General features: G+C 43.8%; 1 protein-coding gene across 7 annotated transcripts in view; it reads left to right on the top strand.

Moving 5' to 3' along the window:
- Lilli (AF4/FMR2 family member lilliputian) overlaps positions 1–26,524 on the top strand; it is a 205,543-nt gene that overhangs the window by 130,225 nt on the left and 48,794 nt on the right. For all 7 annotated transcript variants that reach the window (XM_071703782.1, XM_071703811.1, XM_071703792.1 and 4 more), the window contains 3 exons: positions 391–444; positions 11,375–11,470; positions 15,041–15,077. In XM_071703782.1, the coding sequence (XP_071559883.1) occupies positions 391–444; positions 11,375–11,470; positions 15,041–15,077 (187 nt within the window). The remainder of the gene's footprint in view (positions 1–390; positions 445–11,374; positions 11,471–15,040; positions 15,078–26,524) is intronic.

Genomic DNA, 26,524 nt, shown 5'->3' with positions numbered 1-26,524 from the left:
TACACATTCTTTTCAATGCCTCCCCTTCTCGGCGATGTTGATTAATGATCGCTTGAGGAGGCTCGTGATAAATCGCGGAGGAATTCCGCGAGGAGGGCGCATTCGTCTGTATAAACCAGTCCCGCGACGAGACATTTGGAATTTTGGTCCTCACGCATACGAGAAGAGATCAGTTCAATCTCGAGAAAATGAATCCTGTTTAACTGTGCGTTGAAAAATAGTCTAAATTCGAATAGCGTAATTTTTCTTCACATAGTCTTTTTACTGTTCACTATTTTATTCTACCAGAAAGAGATCTTCGTTATTTTTCTTTAAATTAATATTTATATCAATGTTTATATCTCGATGAAGATGATCGTAACTAATATCTTTTTAATCTTCTTTTTTCAGGGGTCTAACTCGAGATCATTGATCGATACTCCAGATGTAGAAAACATCCTGAAGGTAAGTCCTCCATGAAAAGTCAAATCATTATATTTAAATAATTATCGCGAAGTTATAACTAAAACGTACGATAAAGTTCCTTTGTCTCCCACGTACGTAGTACGAAATATTGGATAAATCAATTTCCCGATAAAAAATATATATATTGTGAAACGTAATGCTCACGGAACATCAGCGGCTCGGTCTGAAGACTGATTGACCAACACCTGAACACCTTTCCGCGGACAAACACGAGATCAGATGTTGCGAGACGCAAGATCGTCGGGCTGTATCCAATGTCGAGTTTCCTTCCCCGGCTCGACGAGAGACTCATGCTCGATCAATAAGTCAATCTTCTCACCGATACGCAAGGCTATCTCGTATAGAATCGATTTACCATTCTTCGTTCACCTCCGGCGCGTCCGATCTTCGACAGCGATATTATGTCACGCCTTCGTGAGATAAGCGGTCTTGATTTCCCGTTAATCGAAACTTCACGAGAATTGCGATACACGATTCTCGTGGACGACAGTCACGCGCGCGAATTTTCGTTAACGACGGTAGATTCTAATACTTACGAACGCGAACGAATTCATCTCGCTCTTTCTCTTTCTCTCTTTCTCTCGAGTCTCTTTTATCGCCCCCTTTTTTTACGGAGATTAAGCAAAGAAAGACGTAGCGAGAATTCTCGGGGAGCATCTCGCGGGAGGGAAGATCGCGGTGGTCTCTTTCGCGAAACCCGCGTTCGACTTCTGTCGATTTCTAAGTAAAAGCCTCGGAGTCCCTCCTCCGAGTTGCTCTTCGTTAATCCAGAAATTAAGAAAAGAGATTGCATTTATCTTACTTGCCGGTGATCTTTCCGCTTTTACTGGCGAACTTTTTCCCGACGCGCTTCCTGTGCAGAAATTCCTCGGAGCGAAAACTACGACGAAAGCGCCGTTATCGTCGCTCGCGGTTTGCGGAGACTACCCGAGTTTCTTTAGCTCGGTTATTAATTAGTGTTGATACGGTTAAATGTACCGCCCGTTGTTCGCTTAATTATTAGTCCGAATAACTCGGAATTTCAGACTGAAGAATGCGATTAAACATTTCAATGGTTCGATGAAACTTTTATATCCGTGTATCGATCCAAGTCGCTTTACTGTCTCCTATGTGCGTTCAATGGTGCTTGTTAATAGAAAATTTATTAAAGCGTAGCCCATGTGGACATTCCCAGGCAGTCTTGTCATACGAAGAAAGTAGCTCGGTTCTATACGTATGATTATATTTATTGCATGATTTTTGTACACGTTCTGTGACACGCAACGCAATCAGTATCAACCCCCTTTGAATATTAATCTCAAAGAATTGTGTTATAAACAGTTTCGGCTTACATTTAGTAAATTATTTTTTCGTAAAAACTCGCGAATTCGTCGCTGTTTATTGATTTTAATCAACCGTAAGTGGCAGAGAGATAAAGCAACGAGGAGCGTGATACGTCGTTTTGTTTACTTAATAGATTTTTTTCATCGCGTAGTGAGTAAACAAACGAGAGAACCGTTATTCGCACTTGAACGATACGATTATGACAATCGCCTCACGCGAGATCGTAAATATTTTCCTAAACGCCAACGGCAAAAAAAACTGCAGCCGCGCGAAAAGCAGCCACGGCTGTTTGCGCGCCGTGAGAAACGGAATTACGGTGGTAAAGAACGCGTCTTTACGCGGAGTGCCCCAGCCCCAGCCCCCCTCCGGACTGCGCTCTCCGACAATGGGAATGCTGCGCACCTTCCTCGCTTCTGCCGCACCGTGGAAAGCGTCTTGTACGTGCTCGTTCGCGATAGCATCGGCGGCAAGACACGCGAACTTGGATTGCTTCTTCGAAGCGGGAAGAAGCGAAGAGATAAAAATAAAAGATGAGCGACTCTCTCTCTTTCTCTCTTTCTCTCTTTCTCTCTTTCTCTCGGATTAATTTGTGCGAGTCTTTCGTCAAATTAACGATAGATAAACACCGATGGTGCTGCTTTCATACAATCGAATTATCATTTTTGCTCTCGCTTGGATCGTGAAATTGATTGTTTCGTATAGAGTGATGTCTTTTGTTTTAAACTGCTCCTCCAGTTTAGATTCAGCCGCGGAGCGTTAAATTAAAAACGCGGAAACGCGCGGCGGTCGCGTTAATTTCCTCGAAACACGGTACAACGGGTAGCAACAATATTAGAAAATTGCAAATTGCAGAGAGCCGCGGATTACGGAGCTACGTGTGCGTGTGTATATGTGATATCAATATAAATACAGCTGTCGACTAAATTATCCGGGATAAGTAATTACGGTCGTAAATGCGATTCAGCGGCGGCGGAAGGGTAAACGTTTCAAAACGACACGTGAATTTATGGCGCCATTCGCGCGCGGCGCACGTGCGCGGCGCCAGGGCACGGCGGTCTACGCGAAATTTCCACGAGTGCGGAAACGAGGGGAGAGAGAGAGGGGGAGGGGGTCGTCCTCTGACACGCTCTCTCGGCGTGTCCGACGACGCGATGATTCACGCCGCCGCGCCGCGGCCGGTCGTCGTGTCGCTTTCCCCGGGCGCGATGTATCGTCGTGACGTCAGCATTAGGCTGAAAATAGTCGCATCCCGCAGGATTCTAATCCTTTGATCGCCGACGAATCCTCGGCGCAGGAGGGATAATTCCCGACGCGCCGCGCGCATTGTTCTCTGGATTCGACATTCGAGTATATAACGGGATTTCAGTAGTCTACCGCTACCGAGAGAGAGGATCAGCCAAACGAGTTAGGGGTCGACGGGATCGTATGCTAATTTATGGATATGGTTTAATGGCGATTACGGGATCCGATAACATCGAACCCCAGCAGTCGTAACGTTGTGACAGTGTCAATTCCTCTACCCCCCCCCCCCCCGTCTAGATTGACGTCGCTCCGACACTTCGTTTTCGCCCGTGATTGATACTTTCGTCTGTAGGGCGTTCCACGTGGGCGTTCGCGTGTAACCGGTTAGGGCTTCACGAAATGTCAGTCGAGTCACCAGACAAAGTCATTTAACAGGGAAAAGGAAGATAAACTTTTGACGATTTTAATTAATTCCGGTAAATTTAGAGTTTCCTCTGACGATGGTTTGTGTCCGGTATCTCACATTAAGAACTCGAGAATCACAAAAATTAGAGGCAAACACACGACACGAAAGAGCGGACCAAGGTGGCGGTCGAAAACGCAATATTATTAATTCTTTCAAAAAGGGAGTAACCGCTAAAAAGAGAAGCCGCTGTACATCCCCATTTGTTTAACGAGCCAGACTCGTACAGAGAAGCACCGCCGCCTCCTCCCTCTCCCCCACGGATTTTTCCACTTTCAGCATGAATTTATGACGATGCCCGGCCTGTACCGAGTAGCCGGTACAGTTCTGCCTCTGAAATCTCTCCCTTCCTCCTTGTCTCCCTTGCCCGCTCCTCTTCGTCCCTCGTCCCTCTCGTCCGCGGCAGCCGCGGGTTCGGTGCAGGAGCAGAAGCCCATGAATTATTCTCACGGCTCTGCCCGTGGGAAAATACGGGAGTTGCGCCAGTAGGCATCGTAAATGTGACTGCTAATTGCGCTTGCCTACTCCAACGACGACAATGACGACGACGACGATCGCTCTGGTTGGCTAGCTCTGAATATCACATTCTTCCATGACCACCTTCCATTTACTTCGGGATGTTTTTGTCTCCGGCATGGAGTCACTCGTATCGTTTCTACGTCTAGCACTTTTAATAATAACGCTTATTTACATCGGACACGTGAAAGGATTATTGTTGACTGAGAGTTGTAAATTCGTGAATTTTGGGGAAATCTCACGTTAACGAAATTTGAACCGAGTATACAAGTTTCAAAAGAATCGATTTGCGAGTATCAGTTCGTCGATTTAATGAATTTGTGGAAGAAATTCGATTCGGTCGAATTTGTTGAATCTTATATGAAAACGAACTTCCGCTTTTGGCTGCACGCCAATTTCCAAGCCTCTTCCGAAAGCGTTTGGGTATTAATTATTACTTGATAGACGGTTTATCTTCCGCGAGGCTGCAGCGCAACAGCGAAATCTTGGTGGACCTAATACAGCGATTTATCGCACTTCGGACGGTGCGAAAAGCCGTGACCTAGATGGGCATAACAGTTACCTATCCAGTGACATTGAATTAATAATCGCCCTTACGCGTGATAGAGTTGTTCGTACGGAACGAGGGTTGGGGATGCATTTTTTAAGGGACTTTACGACACTCGCGCGATTGTAACATACGGCTGAACAGTTTTTCCCGCCCAACTGTCATAGTGTTACTCGACCTAAGCGTCGGATCGATAAGAGCTTAACCATCGGCGCGTTTGAGCCAGTTATCGAGAATGTGGAAACGTCAATCGTGGAATATGTGCGTTGCGCACACGTCGATCGACGACATTTGTGCGATAAATTATATTCACGAGACGGAGAGAGACTCGCGGGAACGAGGCGTGTAAAACAATGACGTGCCGTATCCTTAATCGGTTGCCGCTTAAACGTGCACGCCGAGGATTTAGGTCGGGCGTTGTTAATGAGGTCAATTCGACGTCGATTCAGTTAATTTAAGACTTTTATCGAAGCTACGCATTTGATGCGGGCAACTGGTTTCGATATAATTACGAAGTTTTCTTTTTTATGTTCTCAAGCTATTACTGCCGTAAAAGTGGATGAATAGATAACTTTTTACTATGTAGACACATCTATATTATACAAAATCTTGTCTTTTTTTTAAATACAAAAACAAGATAAAAGAGACGATATGAGCGAAAGAGATATGAGCAAAACTCACATATCTCCACTTCCTGAGATTTATCTTTAAAGTTTCCGATACATTTTAGATAAATCGCCTGAGTTTCCTTCTATTTCGAAATACGAGTAAAAAAGCAACGTTAAATAATTACAGCTTTGCTGCATGATTACTACATAGATACGGGATAGAATTGCGCTTCCAACACAGTACCGTAAAAAATTGCGGAACGCGAGTTTCGCTTCCGTGCCCATCGGATAGAGGTATAGAGATTGTTATAGCTGGTTTAGACAGCGCGAGAGAGCCTTAGTGAGGAGGGTTCCTCGCGAAAACGCGGGCGCGGGGAGGCGAAAGGGAGAAGGCTGGAAGACGGCAAGTGCAATTCCATCGCAAGTGCAGTGCCATCGGCCTGGCCGCGCGGTAACGGGTTCTCGCTCCTTCTCGCGTGCCTGGCATAATTACCGGCATTACCTTCGCCGTACGTAAGGTACGCCGGTAGTTACCCCCGAGTGTCGGATTGCGAGAAGTTTTTGTCGTCGCGGATGAATTGCCAAATTACCGGGACTCCAGGTTGTTCTGTCGTCCCTCGCGCCAGCTGCCGTTGTAGTTTTCAACAATCGCGAGGAAATCGCGTCCCGCTCGCCGCTTGTAATTTCCGCCCGTGTAGTTGTCCCCCTCGCCGAAGTGGGCCGAAAGATTTAGGGTTGGCAGTAAGGTTGAGCGAACGAAATTAACTTGTCTAGAGCGGTTACGATCATTTAATCTAAAAAGTTAGAGAACGACTTTTGGCGAATTTCACTTCAAAATCAAAAGAATCGACGAAATATATTTCTACCGCATTTTTTCGGTTGATTTGAAGGGGAGTCTAGTTTAATCAAATTTAACTCGAGAGTTCTTCTTTCCCTCTCGGCGGTGATCTTTGACAAGTAGATAGAAATAAGCCTTGTACAGTCGGGCTGGTTCTGTTATACCTAATAATATTATTCGCGTGAATTTATGTACATTTTTTCGCTTTAGCAAGATCTTTGATAGTTTTCAAATGCTGTCTCGGGGATAAGAGCAACTTTTTTCCTGTATATCCACGACAAGAAATTGCTGCGTAGGCAGAGCGAAAGTTCCGTTGCGAAAGCTGGGAGTTACGTGGTAATCCCTTAATACGCTAGGAGGGATAGACACTGCGCCGCGTAACTTATCAGACTGGTAAGAGGTGCATTAAAATCGCCCTTTAGCGTAACGAGCGGGTGCGACTTGCAAATTTCTCGCCGCGGTCGAGTTTCTTTCTCGTTTTTCCCGCGGGCTCGTTGCCCGCCGGCTTCCTCTCGCGTGTCCGGCATAATTGTCGTATCGTCGGCTGGCTTCAAAGTCTCCGTGAAGTACTCCGGAGAGCTTTCATCTAGTTAGTGGGTCATGAAGACGTTTAATGATTAAAAGAAAATTGAATTAAAGGAAATGAACACACATTATAATTTCCAAAATAATTTTATTGCGTGTAATATAGAAATGTTAGATTTATACAAGCTTTATACAGAGTTGAGGGGCAAATCGTAAGATTTTTGTAAGAGACGGAGGTCTCTATCGCGGGTACATTCTCGATTCTCCCTAATCCGGAAGCGATTTCTCTCGCTTTATTTTTTGTCACGATGGCCGCGTCCATTATTCATTCGCAAATTCGACGTTTATTCGCTCGATATCGTGCCGCCGATAAATTCCTCATTCGTAGCGCGTGCAATTTGCATAACTCGATGTCGTCCTTCGTGCGTCGCGCGGATATAAATTATTGGCCCGTGTAAATCATCCGTATACGAAACGCCCGCGAGAGAGCGAGAGCGAGACGAGAGATGACTCAACCCTTGGGAATTTCTTTCCTCTCTCTTTTCTCCTTCCCTCTTTGGATTGGCATGCGAGTCTCTTCCGTCAGGCTCGTCTTTAGGTATGCACCGACGATGCAACCGCACGCGCTTCGGCAGGAATAACAAGAATGATTAATTCGATAAAGAAGCAGTTTTATATTGAACTCAAATGTATTATCGGTCTTCTAACTTGCCCGAGGGTATATTCTAGTTTCGTATTTTAATCGAGTATATATAAAAATAATAAATCGGAAAGATTATTTTACAGATTAATTACAGTGGAAAATAAATATATTTTTATGAGAGGAGATGCATTACACATTAATTAATATTAGATTTATAATATTTTTCGCGCTTTTCCGCGTTTGGATATTTTAATGGGTTTGAAGTCAGGAAAAAAAAGAGCAGTTTTCTTTAAGCAAAATCTCTTATCTGAGTGCACTCTCATAGCATCAGCAACACGCCAATGTCGTTCAAGTTTTCCTTCCATCCGTTTCCTGCGAAACCGTCGACTTTTATCGGCACGTCGGTGTCGTGCGTTGCGTTTCCATCGGAGTAACAAGTTTCACGGACCAATGGATCTGCAGTCGAAATTAAATTGCACTCCGGGGAGTTGGCGATTACTCACTTTCTGCGCGATACTCTGCGCGCGACCATCGCCTGTCGATAATTGAGTATCGGTTTTGTACGTAATAATAGCGAGAGGGCTTACATAGGGAATGTATACGTGTGTACATTTACGCTCGCGCGTGCGCGCGCGCGTGTGTATATGTGTGTGTGTACAGGTGCATAGCTGGCGCCGAATAATTATGCGTTACAATGCCGGCCGCAGTTCTGCAATTTAATATTTTCGGAATATCGAAAAGAAAATCCCACAAAATAATCGATACACGTGCACAGTTGAAAGCGAATATATAATACACTTTTGATCCGTTGCAGTTTATAAATTTCGTTCGTATATGAAAGTAATTTTCTAATCAAGTGTCTCGTTGGAGTCGCGTGCGCGCCAAAAAGGCGATCTTAATTCTATTACTGCCCATTTCTATCAAGATTAACTTTAATCTCGATTTAACTTACATTTTCATCTTTTCTGGTTTTAAGAATTAGATAAAGATAAAAAGTAAAGTTAAATCGAGATTAAAGTTAATCTGCATTGATAGAAATGAACATAAGTGATTTATTCGGGCATCGATTAATGATAATCTCTGCTTTTGATTACCAATCAAATTTTCATTGGCAACATTGCGCTCGCTGTTATTATTATCGATGTTCGCGGCTTATTTCGCGGTTTTCGAATAATTTGACGTTTTACGTCGGGACTGACAGGGGGAGGATGCGCATCCAGAGCATGAAACGCTTGTTTCCGTTTCGCGGCAGATACTGTCGTTGCTATACTCCGCGAGCCGTACTAATACGATACCCACGCATTTGACGAAATTACAGGGCAATTTCCATCTAGAACAATACATTCTCTTGAATGCGAGACATTATTGATATTATCGTGCCACGTTTTCTTACAATTCGTAACATAATGTTTATTATGTGACCGGATCGGGGATCTTTTCTTTACGCCGCAAGCAGCCAAGCATTAAATTGACCGCCGGCGGTAAATTGCACGGTAAAGAAGCCCGAGTCTGAATCACCGTGAGCATTGGACGGAGGAGAGTTAAGAGACTATCTGTCGTTTTTATCTCTGTAATAACAACATAATCAAAATCGATGCGCCACGACGACGTTATGAAAAAGAGAGAAGGCTAAAACATGAATACGGCACCGCTGCATGCTGCTACATCGAATTGTATTACGTTTATCGATTCGAGATTCGAGTAATCGCATTTCCATTAGACTTTCAAATCTATTTTGAAGCGAAATTAATAATTCTGGCGAATCCGCGGTACGGGGAGCGTGGTACATAGCTGAAAAATTAAATTCGCGGGGCACCGAGTATTCGATACGTTTATTATTATTAATTTATCACACATCAGATATCTCGTAACGATTTGGCTGGTGCGAGACGCTCGGCGCGGTGCGCGGCCTATTATTTACATTACGCGGTTACCTTGATGTTTCGCGCGGCGCGACCGAGGTTGCGGCGGTCGGGCGCGCGGGCAGACAGGTAGATGGAGTGCCGCGTGACGACGCATTATCCTTCGAAACGTGAAAGCGACAAGGTGCGAGCGCGATACGATAGGTACGTCTCAATCGTGATTATTCCTTACGAAAACTCGACGATGATCGGATCGCGCGACGACTCGTTATCGAAGTGATACGGTCGTTCGCCAAAACGAATGTCTTATTTCGCGAAATTGATCTATTCGAATCTATATAAATCTAGCTCGTCTATTACTTTTGTATTGAAACTTCTGAACGACACATGTCGGATCGAGTAACAAAGAGATGTGTGATGTACCGGTTGTTTAATAATAATTGGCACGTGTTCTTTACGGGATTGCGTACGATATTGAATATCCAAATTCGAATAGTCCTTTTGTTTTATGTAATTTTTAATTCGACTTTATGAATCGCGTCGTATCGTGTGGTACAAACTGTTTTTTTAATTTTTTTGTTTGAGATTCCGTTAATTTACGAAACGTCGCGAATGTCGAGGCTGTAAACTGCGACATTAACAGTTTTCGAACTGTAAACAGAGCGGAAAATAAAAAGTTTCTCACGGATTAAATTTTAGAGATAGACCTTTCTCAATTCGGAATCGTAATTTGAAACTTTGTGTTGTCAAAAGAAAGTATATATATTGAAATTTTAAAAGTTGTGTGACAAGTGACTTCTATATCCTCATTGTAGAATTCGACTTAAGTTTTTACAAGAATCAACGTATGTTCGACACGAGGTAAGCCGAATATTGATCCGGAAATCGCGAACGCGTACATTATACGCATTTCTAGATTTGCTCGTCTCGATTCTTTTTTTTTTTTTTGCTGGTGTTTCCGGCTTTTAGGGCTTTATTTTCCGCGAACGTCGAGTGCGCGCCGCCGATCGCACGTAAGAACGTAAGCACTTCGCCGCGAGGGCTTTTGTCTCGTCGGCTCTTTGTTTCCCGTCGACGGGTGTCTCCTCGGCGGGTCAATGAATCGGCCTGCGCGCCGCGACGACGCCCGCCCGTGGAAATGCATTTCGTTCGATGCTTCGGGAACGTGGCGCATTGTTCGACAGTTTGCGACTTCGTGCCGACGTCGTGTTGGTCGTCCCCCCTATCGCACATCCATGTATACGTGGGTTATATGTGTGAATGCGTTATATTAAATTGTCCCTGAAAATGTTCAATCTTTTCCAACACATTTTATACCCCTATTTTATTCTGTAAGTTTCTATGGCTATATAGAGGCATAATTTTGGTTTCAAAAACATTAAACGTTAATTTTTTCTACTATTTATTTTTTTTAACTAAAGTATAGAATTTTGAAGAAAAATTATTCATGTTTAAATATTTAACTAATATTTAATTATCTTCTCCGTTCTACTATAAAATCCGTTTTTTTTTAAATAAAAAATTTGAAACGCTATCCAATTTATGCTTTTTTGTTTTTCAAGCATATTAACATTTTGGTATAATCAAGCTGAGTACAAACTAAAATTCTGTTTCAAAAAGTCTAATCGAAATTAAACGGAGGGTGGGAATTTACCGTCGCTTGCAATTTAACTTTAGATATCTAAAAGTCGCCACCTGCTGTAGGGCGTGTGTGTATGCATCAATAGGAGGCATTTGCGTTTGGATGCTCGCACACTCGTGTGGAATTCGTCCGGCGAGGCTCTGTTCGTGGACATTGACGTAATCGTGTCCTAGTTGCACCAGTCGCTATTACGCAAACGTGTTGTTGTATCGAATCGCGACCGCTTCTTTCTCTCGTGCCTCGGGAGAAGCGCGAAGAAATGGGGATTCGTCATCCCTTCGTGAATCACGCGTCAGTTATGCTGATATCTTTCCTCAATATTTGCACATTGATTACCATCATATGTTACAATGTAATCTCGTCATGTATTATCATCTTCTGCCGAGTAGCTTAACTTTAGAATGCGTGCCCTGTCAATGAACGTTTGCTCGAAAACTCAAATAGCGAGAGGGTGTTTTCGATAAGTTTAAATCGAGTACTGTTGAGAGATAAAAGCGTTTAAAGTTTACTTAAAATTAACGTAGAGAAAAGAAAAACGATTTGAAAGTGTCGAAAAAGATAAACGCAAGATCTTGAGGATCGTTATACGCATTCTAGGATTAATTGAGCCGATTCGTTAACTTACGAGACAAAAAAAAAATAGATCTCACGGAATTCTTTGACCATTCTTCTCTGACCATTGTTTTTTTTGTCGTTTCAGGAGATGGCTGTGCCACTCACGCCATTGACGGCGATCGCACAGACACCGCGGAAGGAGCACGAGTCCAAGTTCACCTTCAACCCCCATCTGGCGAAGGTAAGAATCAATCGATACATCCACCCACTCACTCACCGTAACTGGCTCTTACATCTCGCCGATCAAAATAGCGAACGGGGAATCGAGAGTAATCACTACTCCGTTTGAAAAAGCGCTTTGACATTCGCGATTGCTAAAGAGGACGCCTTAATCCTTCTGTGTTACCAGCTATTTCATAGAGAGAATATTTCCGGTTTAGTGCCAAAGAGATTTTTTTCTATTGTTACCTTTTTTGCGATGTTTTATTCGAAGTAGTAGTAATAAAACGGAAGGTACAAGAATGAAGCAATACAAGATGCTTTTAAAAGCTATAAATAAATGTTTTATTTAGTTCCGAAGTGAAACGTTCGCTTTTTGCACGGCGGGGGGAAAGAGTTACAGTTTATCGATCATGATATTAGAATTCAAACGAAGCAGAGAACCGTGCGACGTATATATCGCGGTAACGTTTCAATCAAAATAGCGTGAACGTGAACTTCGTTGTCGAGAGCGCACATATTTTTGGGAAAAGCGAGAGGGACGAGCGTGCAAAACGGGGCGAGATTGACTTCGCGCCTGTCTCTCTCTCTCGCGAGCGTGATAACTCACAAGCGTTGATATCGATCGAGCGGCAACATTTCGGATCGTTCGTGCCACTTGGCATGATGTCAAGCGTCGCTCGGTGTGTCGGTGTGTCGGTGTGCGTACGCGTGTGTGTAATTCCGCACGTGCACGTGTGTATATATGTAAAGACAGCGGGTTTTGTCGAGAGAGGCAATCGCGTAATGTCTTATTTGCGTGAATTAGCATTTTACGAGTGGCTCGAACGCTAATCTCGCATTAAATCACAGTGATAACGCAGAGATTCGCGATAATCGTACGCGATGTAGTCGAATCTACGCGTATACGTATACGTCGCACACATATATTACTACTTCCATGAATGATTGGTACCAAGAAGAGAGATTTTGGTATTACGTTTAATTAATTGTCGATATGTTTATCACTTCGCAATTAGCATATAATTTCTAATGACAAATTTGAATGAAATTATTGGCGCGTTGACATTTGCGGAGATGTTTAGCCGATCGTCTAATTGAGCGTTTAATCGATCGGAATTCGCGTTCGGTTACCGTTGTTGAAACACCGTTTTGACGGGCGGAACATTTGATACCTGCGGGCGAGTAATTCTGGAGCAATCATGTCGGCCGGGTGGGAAATGTCTCGGATCGCATTAATTCGAGCTAGGTCCCGTGCTACTTGGCAACGTATCAAGCGTTCGCTGCTCTCAAAAGCTGCAGCGCGCGGGCCATAACGCGCGGCGCAGGGAGGGACGGGGTTGAAGCGGCATGGTCGACTGACGCTCGGTGAAAGAGAGAAAGAGAGAGAGAGAAGGCCCGTAAGAGCATCGGTTTAATTCGGGGTACGTTCTTCTCGCAGCGGCGTCTCTTTTGCGGTGATACTCATCCGACGTAAAAACCCCGTCGCTTGACCGCGCTGCGAAAAACGGTGTTACTCTGTAAATAAAACTGCGGACGAAACTAATCCGTCCGTTCACTCTTTTCAGCCGCTTGATAAAAATCTTATCGCGATAACATTTATAAATAAAGCGGATCATTTACCTTCCCGATATGAAAATCTACACTTTGTGTGCAATCGTTTAGATACGAAAGAAACAGTTAAAAATATTTTTAATGGACGAAATGTCAGGATTCTCTCAATAAAATAGTTTATCTTATTGTCAAATATTTAATTAAATGCATTGTCACGAAGTTAAATTATTAGATTAGATTAAATTTTATTCGATTTTATAGTTTATATCTTTTCAGCATATTTTACGATAATAAAATTAAAAAACCATAAAATAGGCCGCAAAAACAAGAAAAAGAAGCTTATATATAAAAATTAATGTACAAAGAATAAATTTGTTAAATACTGAGTTTAAAAGAATAATTGCATATTGATTGAATATTGAACAACATAGTACCCCTAATAAGGAAGAAGAGGAAACAAAGGAGAGACGGAAAGAGAATAAATGCATTTACTATTGAAAGGTCTAATGATTGCGTAAAAATTAGCTTCTAATTTATGCACGTTATTTATCAATCGATCGGATTTCCGAAAGCTTTTATACTTTCACCGGCTTTTACTCACCGTTTATCACACGCTGTAAACGATTTATAACGTCTGGTAGGACTTTGCATGATATTTGCAGCCCAACACGCTGCAGAAGACCGCATTGCGTATTATAAATTTGTTTCTCCTCCTCTCCTCGTCCCGCCTACGAGACTGCGGAAGGTTTGGCGAAGAGCTGGGGAAAAAGTGCGCGCGATAAAAGAGGAGGGAAAGGAGACGCGGGACGGACGAGACCGGAGCGAAATCGGCCTCGTAAAAGTGGATTAATTCGGACCGCCGTATATATGGTGTACACATATATACCTTCCCGCCCGGGGGATCCTTTTTGCGTGCGCGAGTAAATTGTAATAATGGCCGAATGCAAAATCGCTGCCGGCGTTTTCTACGCTCAAACGTCGCGAGAATTACTCGCGGACTTACCGGGGAATGAAATAGCGCGGGCGCGTTCGCGAAATTGCGTAGCGCCCGGCGCGGTGGTTTCCGACCGGTGGTCAACTTCGCGCTCTCGCAGATGAAAGGAATTGTTACGCAGTATAATACCGGCTTTTTGTAGACGGTATAATTACCATTTAGCAGGTAACTTAAGCAGGTGCGTGCGCTTTGTAATTCAGATGCACGCGTCGCGTGTGAGAGATGGAAGTTTATGCTCTATCTTTTCTAATGCTATATGTCGCACGTCGCGTAATATAGTAACAGAAATAATTATTGTTACTCAAATTGACGAAATGTTTCGTGCAACGTAGACTATTAACTATTCAATTGCAGTAGCAGTGACAGTAATTTGTCTTATAATAGCAATTGTCGTTAGCCTGATTTTTTTGTACGGTATTTATTTACGGTAGACCCTTGGTTGCACGGGTGCAAGTTGATTATTCCGCGTGAAGTTTCGCGGTGGTACCGCCGAGACTGAGATGTTATTTCATTCGCGATTACAAGAATGCACGTAAAGGGCCGCAAAACCGCGCGATAAATTTCTATTATGCCCCGGGAGAAGGGCTCCTTGGGTATCAAGGGAGACGCAGGGACGCGTTGTAAATTACTCGATGCGGAAACGAGAAGCGAGGAGACAAAGTACACTCTCGCGGTTCCCTTTACAAATTTTCCCAGATCCGTTTAATTTCCCGCTGTTGTTTTCACGACAACTTTCCTCCTTCGCTCCCTTTTGCAACGTTAAATCCTTACCGACGTTATTTGACAAACTATGTGTAAACTATGCCCGAGCTATTTGCCGCGTGCCATTTTGTAGAAGCGAATATAATTCCCAGTAGGTATATGTGCGCGACGACGTCTCGTTTGACGAGCTAGTTTCTAAGGACAGTAAATTGAATTCTGCAAGAAGGAATTGACCGAACCACGGTATGATCGGTTGATCCTTTCCGGCGGAATACGATACGATCCTAAAAAGCCTGATTTTCCTGAGTAAACTCTCACGAGTTTTGAATTTTTCTTTTGCAGTTGACGGAAGTCACCCCGCCAGAGCCTGCGAAGCCTCGTGAGTATCCACTTAAAGCTCTTTCTTTATCTCCGACACTTTCTACAAACTCTGCGTTGGATAAGTCATGTACACGAATGAGAGAGCGTGACATGTTCTCCCCGATTGTAATTCCTTCGTGGGAATATTACCGAGAAAAAAATAATAATTTCTTTTGCGCATTACGCAAGCGTGTAACGAGAGTCATTTGCATCGACGTAATTGGTATACAGCCTCTCGTTTACGCGCACTTATTTTCATACGAAATCACTTGTTATATGTATATGGGAATATTTAATGATTATTATCGCATTTTTTTTTTCCAAAATTGGACGCGCGGCAGAATCCTCGTCACGCACACCGCTGCATTTTCAAGTTGAAGTTTTATTAACGTCAGCTCTGAACGCGTCGCTGTCAACTTTCGAGCCAGTATACCGCAATTTTTCGCGATAAAACACACGTTGTGTGTCAGAATACAGAATATAGGATCACCGGCGGAACATAATTTCTGGTAACTGTCCGCTACATTCGCCGACGATCAAAACGCGACGCGCCGCGTATATTGCTCGAAATGATATTTTAAAGTCATGCGCGCAGTTGAATGGATATTAATCGGCGCGTCTGTAATTCGCGCGTGCAGTATCGATATGGAATTCGCGGGTCGATGCGACAGTTTTAAATACATATCCGCTTAACAGCGTGTTTTCATAAAAAAAAAGGTGGAAAAAGGAAGAGAAAAAAGATCGGGAGAAGCTTTCGTTGCAGCGGAACGCGCGCCACCGAACGTAAAACCTGTGGATTCCGCGCAAAATCCCCCAATCGTCGATTTCGCGTGTGCGATTTCATGAATCAGCCATTCGACCTCTGACATTCGTTCATTTAGCCGCTTAAGCGCGCGAAATACGCGTTATTTATTTCGCTCGTGCGATCCTCGCGCGACTCATTATTTATCGCGGTTACGCGGGCCGCTTCGCACGAAACTCGGTTCTCTATAGTTAATCTCGTTTTCTTGCAACGTTTATATCACTGTGAATTCATAGCCAGATGTTTAACTTAAACATCAAACACTTCAGAATAATCTTAATTTTATTACAAATAGTCTGAGTGAAAGAACTTCTCTATTTTTAATATTTTATTGGAACAAATAGATTGAGTTTTAATGGACATGGATACCCAAATATTAGAATTCGCATTATAAGAAGTTCTTCGCATAAAAGATTGTGATAAGGAATAACGGATTTTCACGGAAATACTTTTACGTCGGTTGTGTGCGATAAAAGGGTAACGACGGCTTGAAAGCGTAATATTCACATTGGAAGCATTTAAATATTTGACATCTGCTCGCGAGTACTACCGCAGCGCACCGGAAACTTTTCGGAGCGCGCAATACTTTTATATACATTAAATTCGACGTTAGGGAGACCCCGGGGGATACGTTACTATTAAAAGTAAATTAACACTCTGTGTTAATACTCGCATTAATATTAATGTTAATGTCATGATTCACTAACATGATATGTTTCGTTAAACGAATAACCTGTTTATGCAGGAATTAATTACAGACCCCATCGAGAGTTGCATTCATTACAGCAAAATAGTAAAATAGGCTTTGATCGATCAAACTGATTAGCGCGCGAAATCGATTTTCGCGTCGAGCGAATAATTTTCGAAGGAATCGAAATCTTCAAGAAGATCTACGGCCGCTTCGCTTAACGAGCACGTAAGATCGCGAGAGAAAGATCCGCGGATTCGTTGATATCGCGGCATTTCGAAACGTGGCGGAAAGGGTTACTGTTTCATGAATTAACCATTCCCTCCCCGTCCGCCTCCTCCCATCGCCGTTTCCTGCCTGATACTCGAATGCCAGTGGCCACTTTACAACGACTATTATCAGGGTTACAACCACCCCTCGTCAACGATCGGGAGTCGGGACGAATTTGCTTCTCGTTGGATAAATTTGAACTAGTTCCCCCGCGATAAGCCTATTTCGCGCCCTTTACACGATTGTATTGTGTGCGAAAATCGCGTTGATTAAAGGAGCCGAGATTTGATTCTTAAAAATAGGATGAGCTATTACTGACAATGAGTATCTTTTTTAAAATTTTTATTACTGTATTTTCTTTTATAAATAGAGAACATATTGAGATGACAGGCAGTGTATGTATAATATTTTAATATAGATTCTAATAATATAGTAGAATTATAGTAGTAATAATAATGAAATTCTTTTTATATTTTATAAAAACATATGAAGTATAAATAAGATATTTTAGTGATCATTCTAAAAATGATCAAATGATAATTATTCTAACAGAAGATTAATGGTTGCGCAAATTTTGGTTGATAAAAATTACTGTTTTTGAATAGCATGAATAACAGGTTGCCTGATGGAAGAAATTGGAATTTTTTATAAATAACGACATTATAATCATCTCGTATTTTGCATATGCAGTTGCGGTTTACAAGTGTTTTCTACGCAATTGCATTAAATGAATGACATTTCTCCGTAACCGTAAGTAATTTAGTCGGTGAGAGCTGGAAATTGTAGGGGGACGCCAGATCTTCTGGAAAGAGACAAGAATATCCGAACGAACGCCCACGTTCCTTCCTTTCTTCATCGGAATTTCGCGGAACGGCGTCGTATATACCGGGACCGCGCGGCGCGGCGCGGTTACGACTTATCAATTTATTTCTCTCCGGAATCACGAGGTTGACAGTTTCCCGTTAACGAGGTCCGGTATATCTTCCGCGAACTGCAACAAGGATTCTTCCACCGAAGAATCCATTCGTGCGAATTTTCTCCTCGGTCGAGAGGGCCGCCCTCGCAATCGGAAAATATCGCATTCTCTGAAAATTCGATTCGGTGCGGGGGAGATATATATACTTGGCAAGTATTACTTGGCGGAAAAGTTGGAAGTAGACTTATATCATTTTATCCTCCTCGTTATGTCACCGAATATCAACGAGGTATAACGAGAAACAGGGAATTTCGATGTTGTAAACGGATAGCTTTGTATAAGTTTCGCGCAGACGAAGGAGAACCGTCAATTTTACCGTCTATGAATCCGGGTTTGAATTTCGGTTGAATCTTCTCGCGTTTGAACTCGTTGCCGCAGTGAGTTTCGATCGGGTCTGTACCTCGACGCTCCATTGAGCAAATTAATGAGGACTGCGCGACATTATTGAGCCACGCAGGCCGCGCACGTGTAACATCGTCGGCATGTAATACCAAACGTTGTATCTAATACCGTGATCTGTGAGCTTGCAGTGAACATTATTAACGCAGTGCAGATTGCGCAAACGTTATATCGAAAACCGCTTACGATTTTATTACGTGCAAAATAGACTTTAATTTTCAATTGACAGGTTCTTCAATCAATTTGGGATCGATTTTTGGTCAGCGTTCCTTCCATGTATTTTATCTATTGTAATTTAGAGTTGGAGTTGATTTAAATTTGATTTTAGCTAATTAAAATCTTTTTAATCGCTTTATCTATTTATCGTGAACAATCTAAATTTAGAATTCATATGGAGTTTATTTTTTACTTTCGCCAAAGTTCTCCCAGTCGCTCCCAACTACGTTCTACCTGTTCAGATCTCGAAACTAGTTCACCGCGGGAACTCTCGGTGGAAAATTCCCCGAGGGCTGCAGTCATATTCAAGTACTTCGTGGAAAAATCCCGATGTTCCCTTAATAAATAAGGAGCGGAGAAGACTTAATTCCGCGAAGCGTATCGCTTCTTGATTAACGCGCGAGAGGCAAAAGGAGTCGAGGTCGTGTCGAGCTGATTAAGAGAGGAGGGAGACGCGTTAAACACTGGAATCCCGACACGCGTGCGATACCCACGCCCACGACTCACGACGCGATGCACGATGCTCTCTCTCTCGCCTACCTGCCTGCGCACGCGTGCCCACGCGAGTTAAACCCATATCCACCTCTTCCACCGAGGGTGGCGTCGGTGTTAATGAGCGAAGGCGCGATCGCGTGACCGACGACCTTTGACGAACCTCGGGCCGTAGATGCCGCCGGGGGGCGGGGGGGGGGAATGAGGGATGAACGACTGTGCCGAATCGTTCATTCTTTATTCACCCCAACGATCAAACAACTCGACTATCGCGCGTGAAATTTCTTTTCTATAGGGAGTTCTCGTGATATCTTACGTCGAGCCCTAATGTGGCTAGTAAACTTCTGTATTGAGAATCTGAAATATTTAGGGACCTGAATTCTACATCGTCCTAAATCCAGGAAAATTAAAATTGCATGTATACCTTTGCTTGGAATTTTTTTAACACATTCACCGCCAATATTTTACGTGACTTTCACGCCAATTGAATTATTTTATGCTAAAATGAACAATTTAACGTTTAATTTGTAGTATTAAATTGCACAAAAATATAATACGTGACGTATTTGTTTAACTGTCGTCCCATGCCGGTCACCGATGATGAGGCATAAATGAAAAATCTCAATGTCGATCACTGATAAATGTGTTAAATGAAAGAATATTAATTGCAATAAATATTTTACGTCTTACGAAAAAGAATATGTGTCTATTATAAGTTACGGTATAAAATTAACAGTGCAGAATAAAAATAGCTAAACGTGTGCTAAATTTTTCTCTTCCAATTTGTGATTTTAGAATTAACGTAATTTAAATGTTCTGTTATAGAGTTGTCGGGTTTCTCTTTAATTTCAGGTCCCTAGATCTTTACGATGGGAAAGATAATATAAAAAAAGTTTCAATGAATTTTTTGGAAAGTTTGGAACGATCAGAAATGGTTAACGCATCGAAAGCGATATCGGCGAATATGCGCGAGTCGTAAAAGTGTCCGGTAAAACGGGATTTTGACGAACGTCTGCGAATACGCGCGAACCGGGCGGAACGGGATTACGATGAATTACTACGTGCTTCGCGGAGTCATCGCGAAATTCAAGAACGGACGTCGATCAATGTCGGGTTGGTTCAACGCTCGACCTAGTGAGGAGCTTCGGTTTCCGGTTCCCGGAAACTTATGCATGTTAAGGGACTTTTGACGTAACAGACCACATCCTCAATCTTCAGGTACACCATGTACGTTCCTTCACAAAAGATCATATCCCTCAGAGAGATCATCTCTCTTGTTTCTATCACACTTTTCCTTTCCTCCCAATATTATTCTCTCTTTTTTTTTTAATCTGTCGCATACTTTCATCCCTCTTTTTTTCGCAGCTCTCGCTGTCTTTTCTCGCGCATCCTCCTTGTCATCCGCTAGACTCTCTTTCGCCCTTTGCGATCCCATCTTCCTTCTCGCGCCTCTGTCTTTCTCACTTCCTGGTCTACCGCGCCGTCACCACCCTCTCCGCTCTCCCGACCCGTCCTGCCTCGTCCTCCCGCGCTTCCGCCGTCCGCGATACGTCGAGTAGGATGAGCAAGGGCGACGAGATGAGGAGGTTGGTTGGTTTCCATGGAGACCAACCAGCTTGCACTGGCATCTCCCGGTTGAACCGCCGCCGTCTATCGCGCCGCGCCGCGCCGCGCGGTGCTGTGCGCTCTCGCTCGCCTCGCGAATCGACGTGGGACGACACGGCGGTAACCGGCGAAACCGAACCGTATACGCGCGGAATCCGGCTCTTCTGAATTTCATCGGGCGCCGTCATCGGAGAGGGGACGGCACACGGTGTCCGTCTATTTTCGAGCGATAGTTATTCCCTCCCTCCCCGCCCCGGAGAGGAGTGCTTTCGTGGTCAGGGATCGGTTAACGGATGGTGAAAATGTTTTTGGCTAGATAGACACGCGGATATAGGGAGAGTGTATGTATAAAATTCCTGCTATTTCCGTCCTCTCTCTCGCTGGCGTACGTCTCGAATTTATCGCCGCTTCTCGCTAGAATGGATGGTTATGAGGATATTATTCAGTTGCGATACGAAATTATCACTCGAGCGTGGATAACATAAAGCCCACTCTAGACAATCTATTAAATTGTGATTCTATTTATAACATTATGTGCTCTGTAATATACGAAAAACATTAGGAGAATTAGAAATGTCTACATACAATAGATCACACATATCTACATGTATCCCGAATATAATTCTGCCCTGAATTCTAACGTGAATTTATAGATCATTTAAAAGCGAGGATATTATTTAACTGGGTGTTAGGTAATAAATATGCCATTTGTTTCGATATTTGTAGTTTATTTATTTACTTGCTTTATATCTATACAACGTTATTATTAACTTGCAATCACATGTCTGATAAATCTCCGCTTAATTTTTCAAATACGTGAAGCAATTCCAAACAAACTATATTTTTAGTATTTTCATAAAATTTCCCTCGAATAATATAAATTGTCATCTCAGTCTACGTTGACAATATTAAAATAAGAACGAAGGCTGCGTATTGACTTATTTGTCGATTAATTCAAGCGGCAAAGGGTTAGCTCGCAGGGTTAGCCGCTTTCAAGCTTTATTTCGCTTCGGTGTCAGGCGGATTCGCTCTTTATAGACTCGTCTACCAGATAATCGTAATAATTATCCAACGGATGAGAGAGACGCGTCGCGTCGCGTCGTATCGCTTCGCGACGGGGCTACCGCGACACAGGGAATTTCAGGCTTGCGGCGGTAACTCCGCCACCACCGTCACCACCACCGCGGTGCAATTCCCGTGACATTAATTATTGAAATCGCCGTCGGCGTCCCATCCAACCATCTCGCCGACCTCCTTCCCGTCCCCGCCACGCCGCTGCAATCGCCTCGGCCGCGATCTCGAACTTCTCTCGAGCGTTTCCGTCGCCTCTCTTCCACCGAGCTGCTCCGGCTTATCCTCCGCTAACCGACAGCCCCTCCGTTACCCCCTTCCCCGTCTCGCAGCCTCGTTTTCTAGTTCGGAGGAAGTCCCTTGGGTTAACTTCGCCGAGGAGCAGCCTAGAGACTGCGCCCGCTTAATATTCAATCGCCTCCGACTTCGGTCTCGCCCTCGCTCTCTTACTCGCAAGCGCCTGAGACCTGAGACGCGCGCGCGCGGACCAACGAATGTGAATTGGAACGCCCGTGCCCGCGAGAAGATGGAAAGTGTCCAACAAGATTTTATTTGTAATGAGATAGGATGTGCCGTGACTTTTTATTACGGCGCGGCGGCGCGTTTTCCATCTTGTGTCCGTAATCGTCGAGCGTGCGCTCGCTCGAATGTAGAATGATAGAAGACCCGGACGGGGTAAGAAGTTCCGATAGGATTCACATTTCCCTTCTTGCGCAATCTTCACTTGCCGCTTTTTGATTTTGCTGCAAGCCCCCGGCGTTCACGAGTGGCTTTAATTCATTAAGTGACAAGCTAATATCATCCATCAACCGTGGCGACTTTGAAATATCGTTAGACGGTCTGACCCACGCGAAGGGGGGAGAGTCTACTACAGTTTCGTGTTAGGCGCCACGGAAGCCGGGTGTATCTCCGATCTCGCGTAGCCTCGTTATCGTTCCGTTTGAACAGGTCTTAACGTCGCGAATCGTTGTTTTCCTTTCCCGCTGCGCCGCGCGATGGAAATTTCGCGCGAGCCGGAGAAGCGCCGGTCGTGTATGTGTTTTAAATCAATATTTTGGATAGCTCACAGCGACGCGATTCGAATTTCCGGGTGGAAAAACGATGATTGGCCGACGGGGGGAAAATGCGACGGAAAATATACGGCGGGAGTCGCCGCGTATATTCTTTGTCGGACCGGATCCGCGACAGGAAATGATACCGTCCGCGCGCGAGCGAGCGAGTTGTCGAAATCGTTGCTTCGAAATTAGATTTCGACGCAGTTTGCGACAGAATACAAGATGAAACAAGCGCTTGTGGAAGGCACTTCGTATTCGAGGCGGCGCAGTTAAAGAGGCAAGTAGATGAAGGAGATGTGTTACGTTCCTGCGAAGTTGAATTATCGCTGTGAATCATGCTTCATTAAATTACATATATATATATATATATATATATATATACATATATAAAATTATATATATATATGTGTGTATAATCAATCTCATGATATATAGTGTTTGATAGAGTCGAACTAATGGTTCTTGTTATCAGATCAGACTAACATGATCACTCATTGAACTTCGAAGCTAATCTTAACACGGTATATCATCTTGCCACATTAATTTCAATCAAGTGTACTTTTTCTCACTAGTCAAGATTGTTCGGGGATATTAAAAATTTCACGAGAGAGTAAATTAACTCACCAATGTTGACGACGATGATTGAAAGCGGCAGACAGGTGCATCTGTATTCGACATCTGACGTTCACGATGTTTCAGGTCACTACAATATACAATAATAGCTTCAGTCTCGCGAAGTTTTTTTTGTCGAGACTGTCATAACGAGGCGAGGGGAGATAAGAAAATGTTATGGAATATGGGTCAGTTCGTTGAGACCATAATTATTATTTATTTAGTTAGATTGCCGATCAGAGACGACATTAAATGTCGCGGTGATAAGTTATTCATCGCGATACATTTTGATTATTTCGAGACGTAACGCTACCCGCAAATTGATAATATCTAATCGGATTTTCTCGCTATACCTTGAAGCGATATAACTTCGACAGGTCGTTTCGACCGGATGTATCTTAATTATTTTTATTCCAATGAAGAAACTATGACACAGTCGATAACGCGTTATACATTAATCGATATGTTTTTGCATTTTTCGCGCAATTTTTATGAAATTTAATTTAATTTATTTAATTCGGTAAATTTTAACGGACTTTTTAATTTTTTAATCCTGAAAAAGAATAACAAATTATATGACATTCAGTTTTTACATACGTGATAGCCGTACTTTTTTTAAAAAATCGATCCTATCCAACCGCATCAATTTAAAACACACGGATGATTTACTTGCCACTCTTTTTATTACGGTAGAACAGCAGAAGTTCCTATGGAGCTCTCTCGGAACCCATGCGTCGCCTCGCGTGTAATATTTTATTTGACGTTTTGCTCGCGTGTTTTTAGACGATCTTAGGGGCCCGGCCGGCGCGGCGGTGTCGCGCCACGGCGAGCGATCGCAATCTAACCATGTGAAGGCTATTTAATATTACACGTGGAAAAACTCGCTTTAACGGCATTACACTGATAAGCGGTCTTTCGGGAGATCGTTCAATTCCTGCAAATTAAAGCACGCCACGCCGTCCGCCCGCGGTTTCCTATCCATTTCTGTAACGTCGCTCTCCGCGCGTAAGGCCCGATACTTTTATTCAAATTTCCCATCGGCTCGCGAGGCGTAAGCGTGTGGTGGAATGATTACGCGCGTTCGGCGGGTAATGGCATAAAATTGCGCGCGGCGAGAGAGGAGACGCGCCGCGCGGGTTTTACGGGCGGCCAATCTACGAGAATGTATTGACGTAAGTATGCCGATAAACCGCATCCTGCGGTTTGTTATTAAGCCTTAAATGCGCGGCGCGTCGTATATTTGTCGTGTTCGCTTTCGATGGCGGGCGCGTAGCAGCTTTCCTCGTCGCGGACTATTCCGCGTTAGATATTCGCGCGCGATACACGTGTGCGTGTCATCTGTCTCAGGGGAAAATTTCCAAACGAAAAACTGGATATCGCGTTTTTCCTGTTCCCATTCTCATTTTAAACGATTCATCCTCATGACTTTTTAGACTTTTGGACTCGAAACTCGTTTCTTCGGGGATTTCAACGAGCCAGCTTTGCAAAGGTCTCGAACGAGATGATGGAAATTCATCACTCGGGCTGGATTCAACGCACGTTTCGAACGGTACTTTATCAGATGTCCTTGGCAATCAATCCGCGGAAAACCGGGCTGTACTTATAACTCGATTACATAACCGTGCCAATGCGCGTGGAATCCGGCCAGAAGGTTGTCGACGTCGCTGCCATTTATTTGCTCTGCAATGCGCGCGGGATATTGTGTCGAACTACGGGCGGGTATTATAACTAGACGAATTAAATTTTCATTCATTCTGTGTGGATGCCAGAGGTCGGCGTCGTCGTCGTCGTCGTCGTCGTCGTCGCCGGGCTCCTAATGAATTGCGAACACACGGTGCGTCACACTTGGCGCGCGGAAGTTATATTTAACGCGCTTGAACGCTGGCAATTCTCCGGTGTTGCTCGCTCACGCCTGGAATGATGTGTGTAATCTCATCGAAAATAACGACGTATCGGCGACGATAACATAGATGCATATGTTAGCGTTTGTATATAATACGCTCGTTAAAATCTTGGGAGCCAGTCAATTATTGCTTCATTTATGGAAAACGTACCTGGTTAAACTGGATTATTTATCTCACATAATTTGCTACATTTTTGTATAATACCCCGGAGGAGTTACTATTAGTCCGAGTAAAAGGATATTAGAGCTAGTTACAGAAAGCTGTGATACTTTCTTCGAATAATCGTCGGCACATAATCATTAGCGTGAAAAATATGGTATACGTGGAAACGGTTGAGCAACACCTCTCGGCACTGTTATAGTGCTCGTCTTGCACAACCCGTATTCCATAATAACGTCCGCCGCGTCCCGACAATCCCCGTGTTCCCTTCGCTGCCTCCGCCGACCGGCGAGCGCTTAATATCACAATTCCGTCATTAATTAGCTTCCTGGCCGCTAACCGCGGATATAAATACGACCGGAAGACGGCGTGGAAAATATCGCGCGTGTTATAAATAAACATGCATCGATGTTTACCGAGACCGCGAAAGTAGGGAAAAAAGTCATCTACGTGTATTACATATCGCATATATAAAAAAAAGATCATTGCGTTTGAATGTACAATATTTTACATCGGACTGCGACTGTGCGGTAAAAAAGTCTCGGTGTATAAATGATGTAACATTTATGCGCGATAATTACAAACCATCATACGGGAATCACATAGCTTAATCGTGGCCGCTATCAAAGTTTCAGAGATAGGCATCCTTAGAGAGCGTCAGCCACGCAGAGTTTCGTCATGCCGGCAAGAAATCGAATATCGAAACCGCAAAAACGCGCGTCTCGCGCGCGAGTTTATAAAGTCCCAGTCCCTGAAGAATGCGAGACGGGTGATTCCCGAGTCTGTCTTTGATCATCCGCGGGGATCATAAAGCGCACCGGTTCGAGGGGAGCCATAACCCGGCGTCGGAGGACGCCGCAGATCGTTAAACGTCCACCTGCATCGACTGCCGCACCTCGCGCGAATCCTTTTATGACAATGCCTTGATGCGCGCCGGTCTTTTCTCTCCGTCGCGGCCGCGGCGGCTCGGTTCTAGCCGTGTGGAGGAGGTGTTAAGGCAGCGAGCTCATAAAATATTCATACAAGAGTTACGGCATTTTAACGGTACACGCTGGCGGATTTGCGAGGGCTTCGGGCGGGTATTAAGTACCCAAGGAACGAGTCGAATCAAAAAGTTCTCTCGTACGAATGCAAAATATCCTTTTATACTGCATTCAGTTCACGATTTCCTTTATTTTCACGGTCATTTTACAAATTATTCGTCGTTATCTTCTATC

Source organism: Temnothorax nylanderi, unplaced genomic scaffold (genome assembly GCF_030848795.1).
Source record: "Temnothorax nylanderi isolate EJ_2023f unplaced genomic scaffold, tnyl_v1.0 TNYL_tig0003_pilon, whole genome shotgun sequence".
Taxonomy (NCBI): Eukaryota; Metazoa; Arthropoda; class Insecta; order Hymenoptera; family Formicidae; genus Temnothorax; species Temnothorax nylanderi.
The sequence above is the reverse complement of the archived record's forward strand: the minus strand, read 5'-3'. Positions and strand labels throughout refer to the sequence as shown.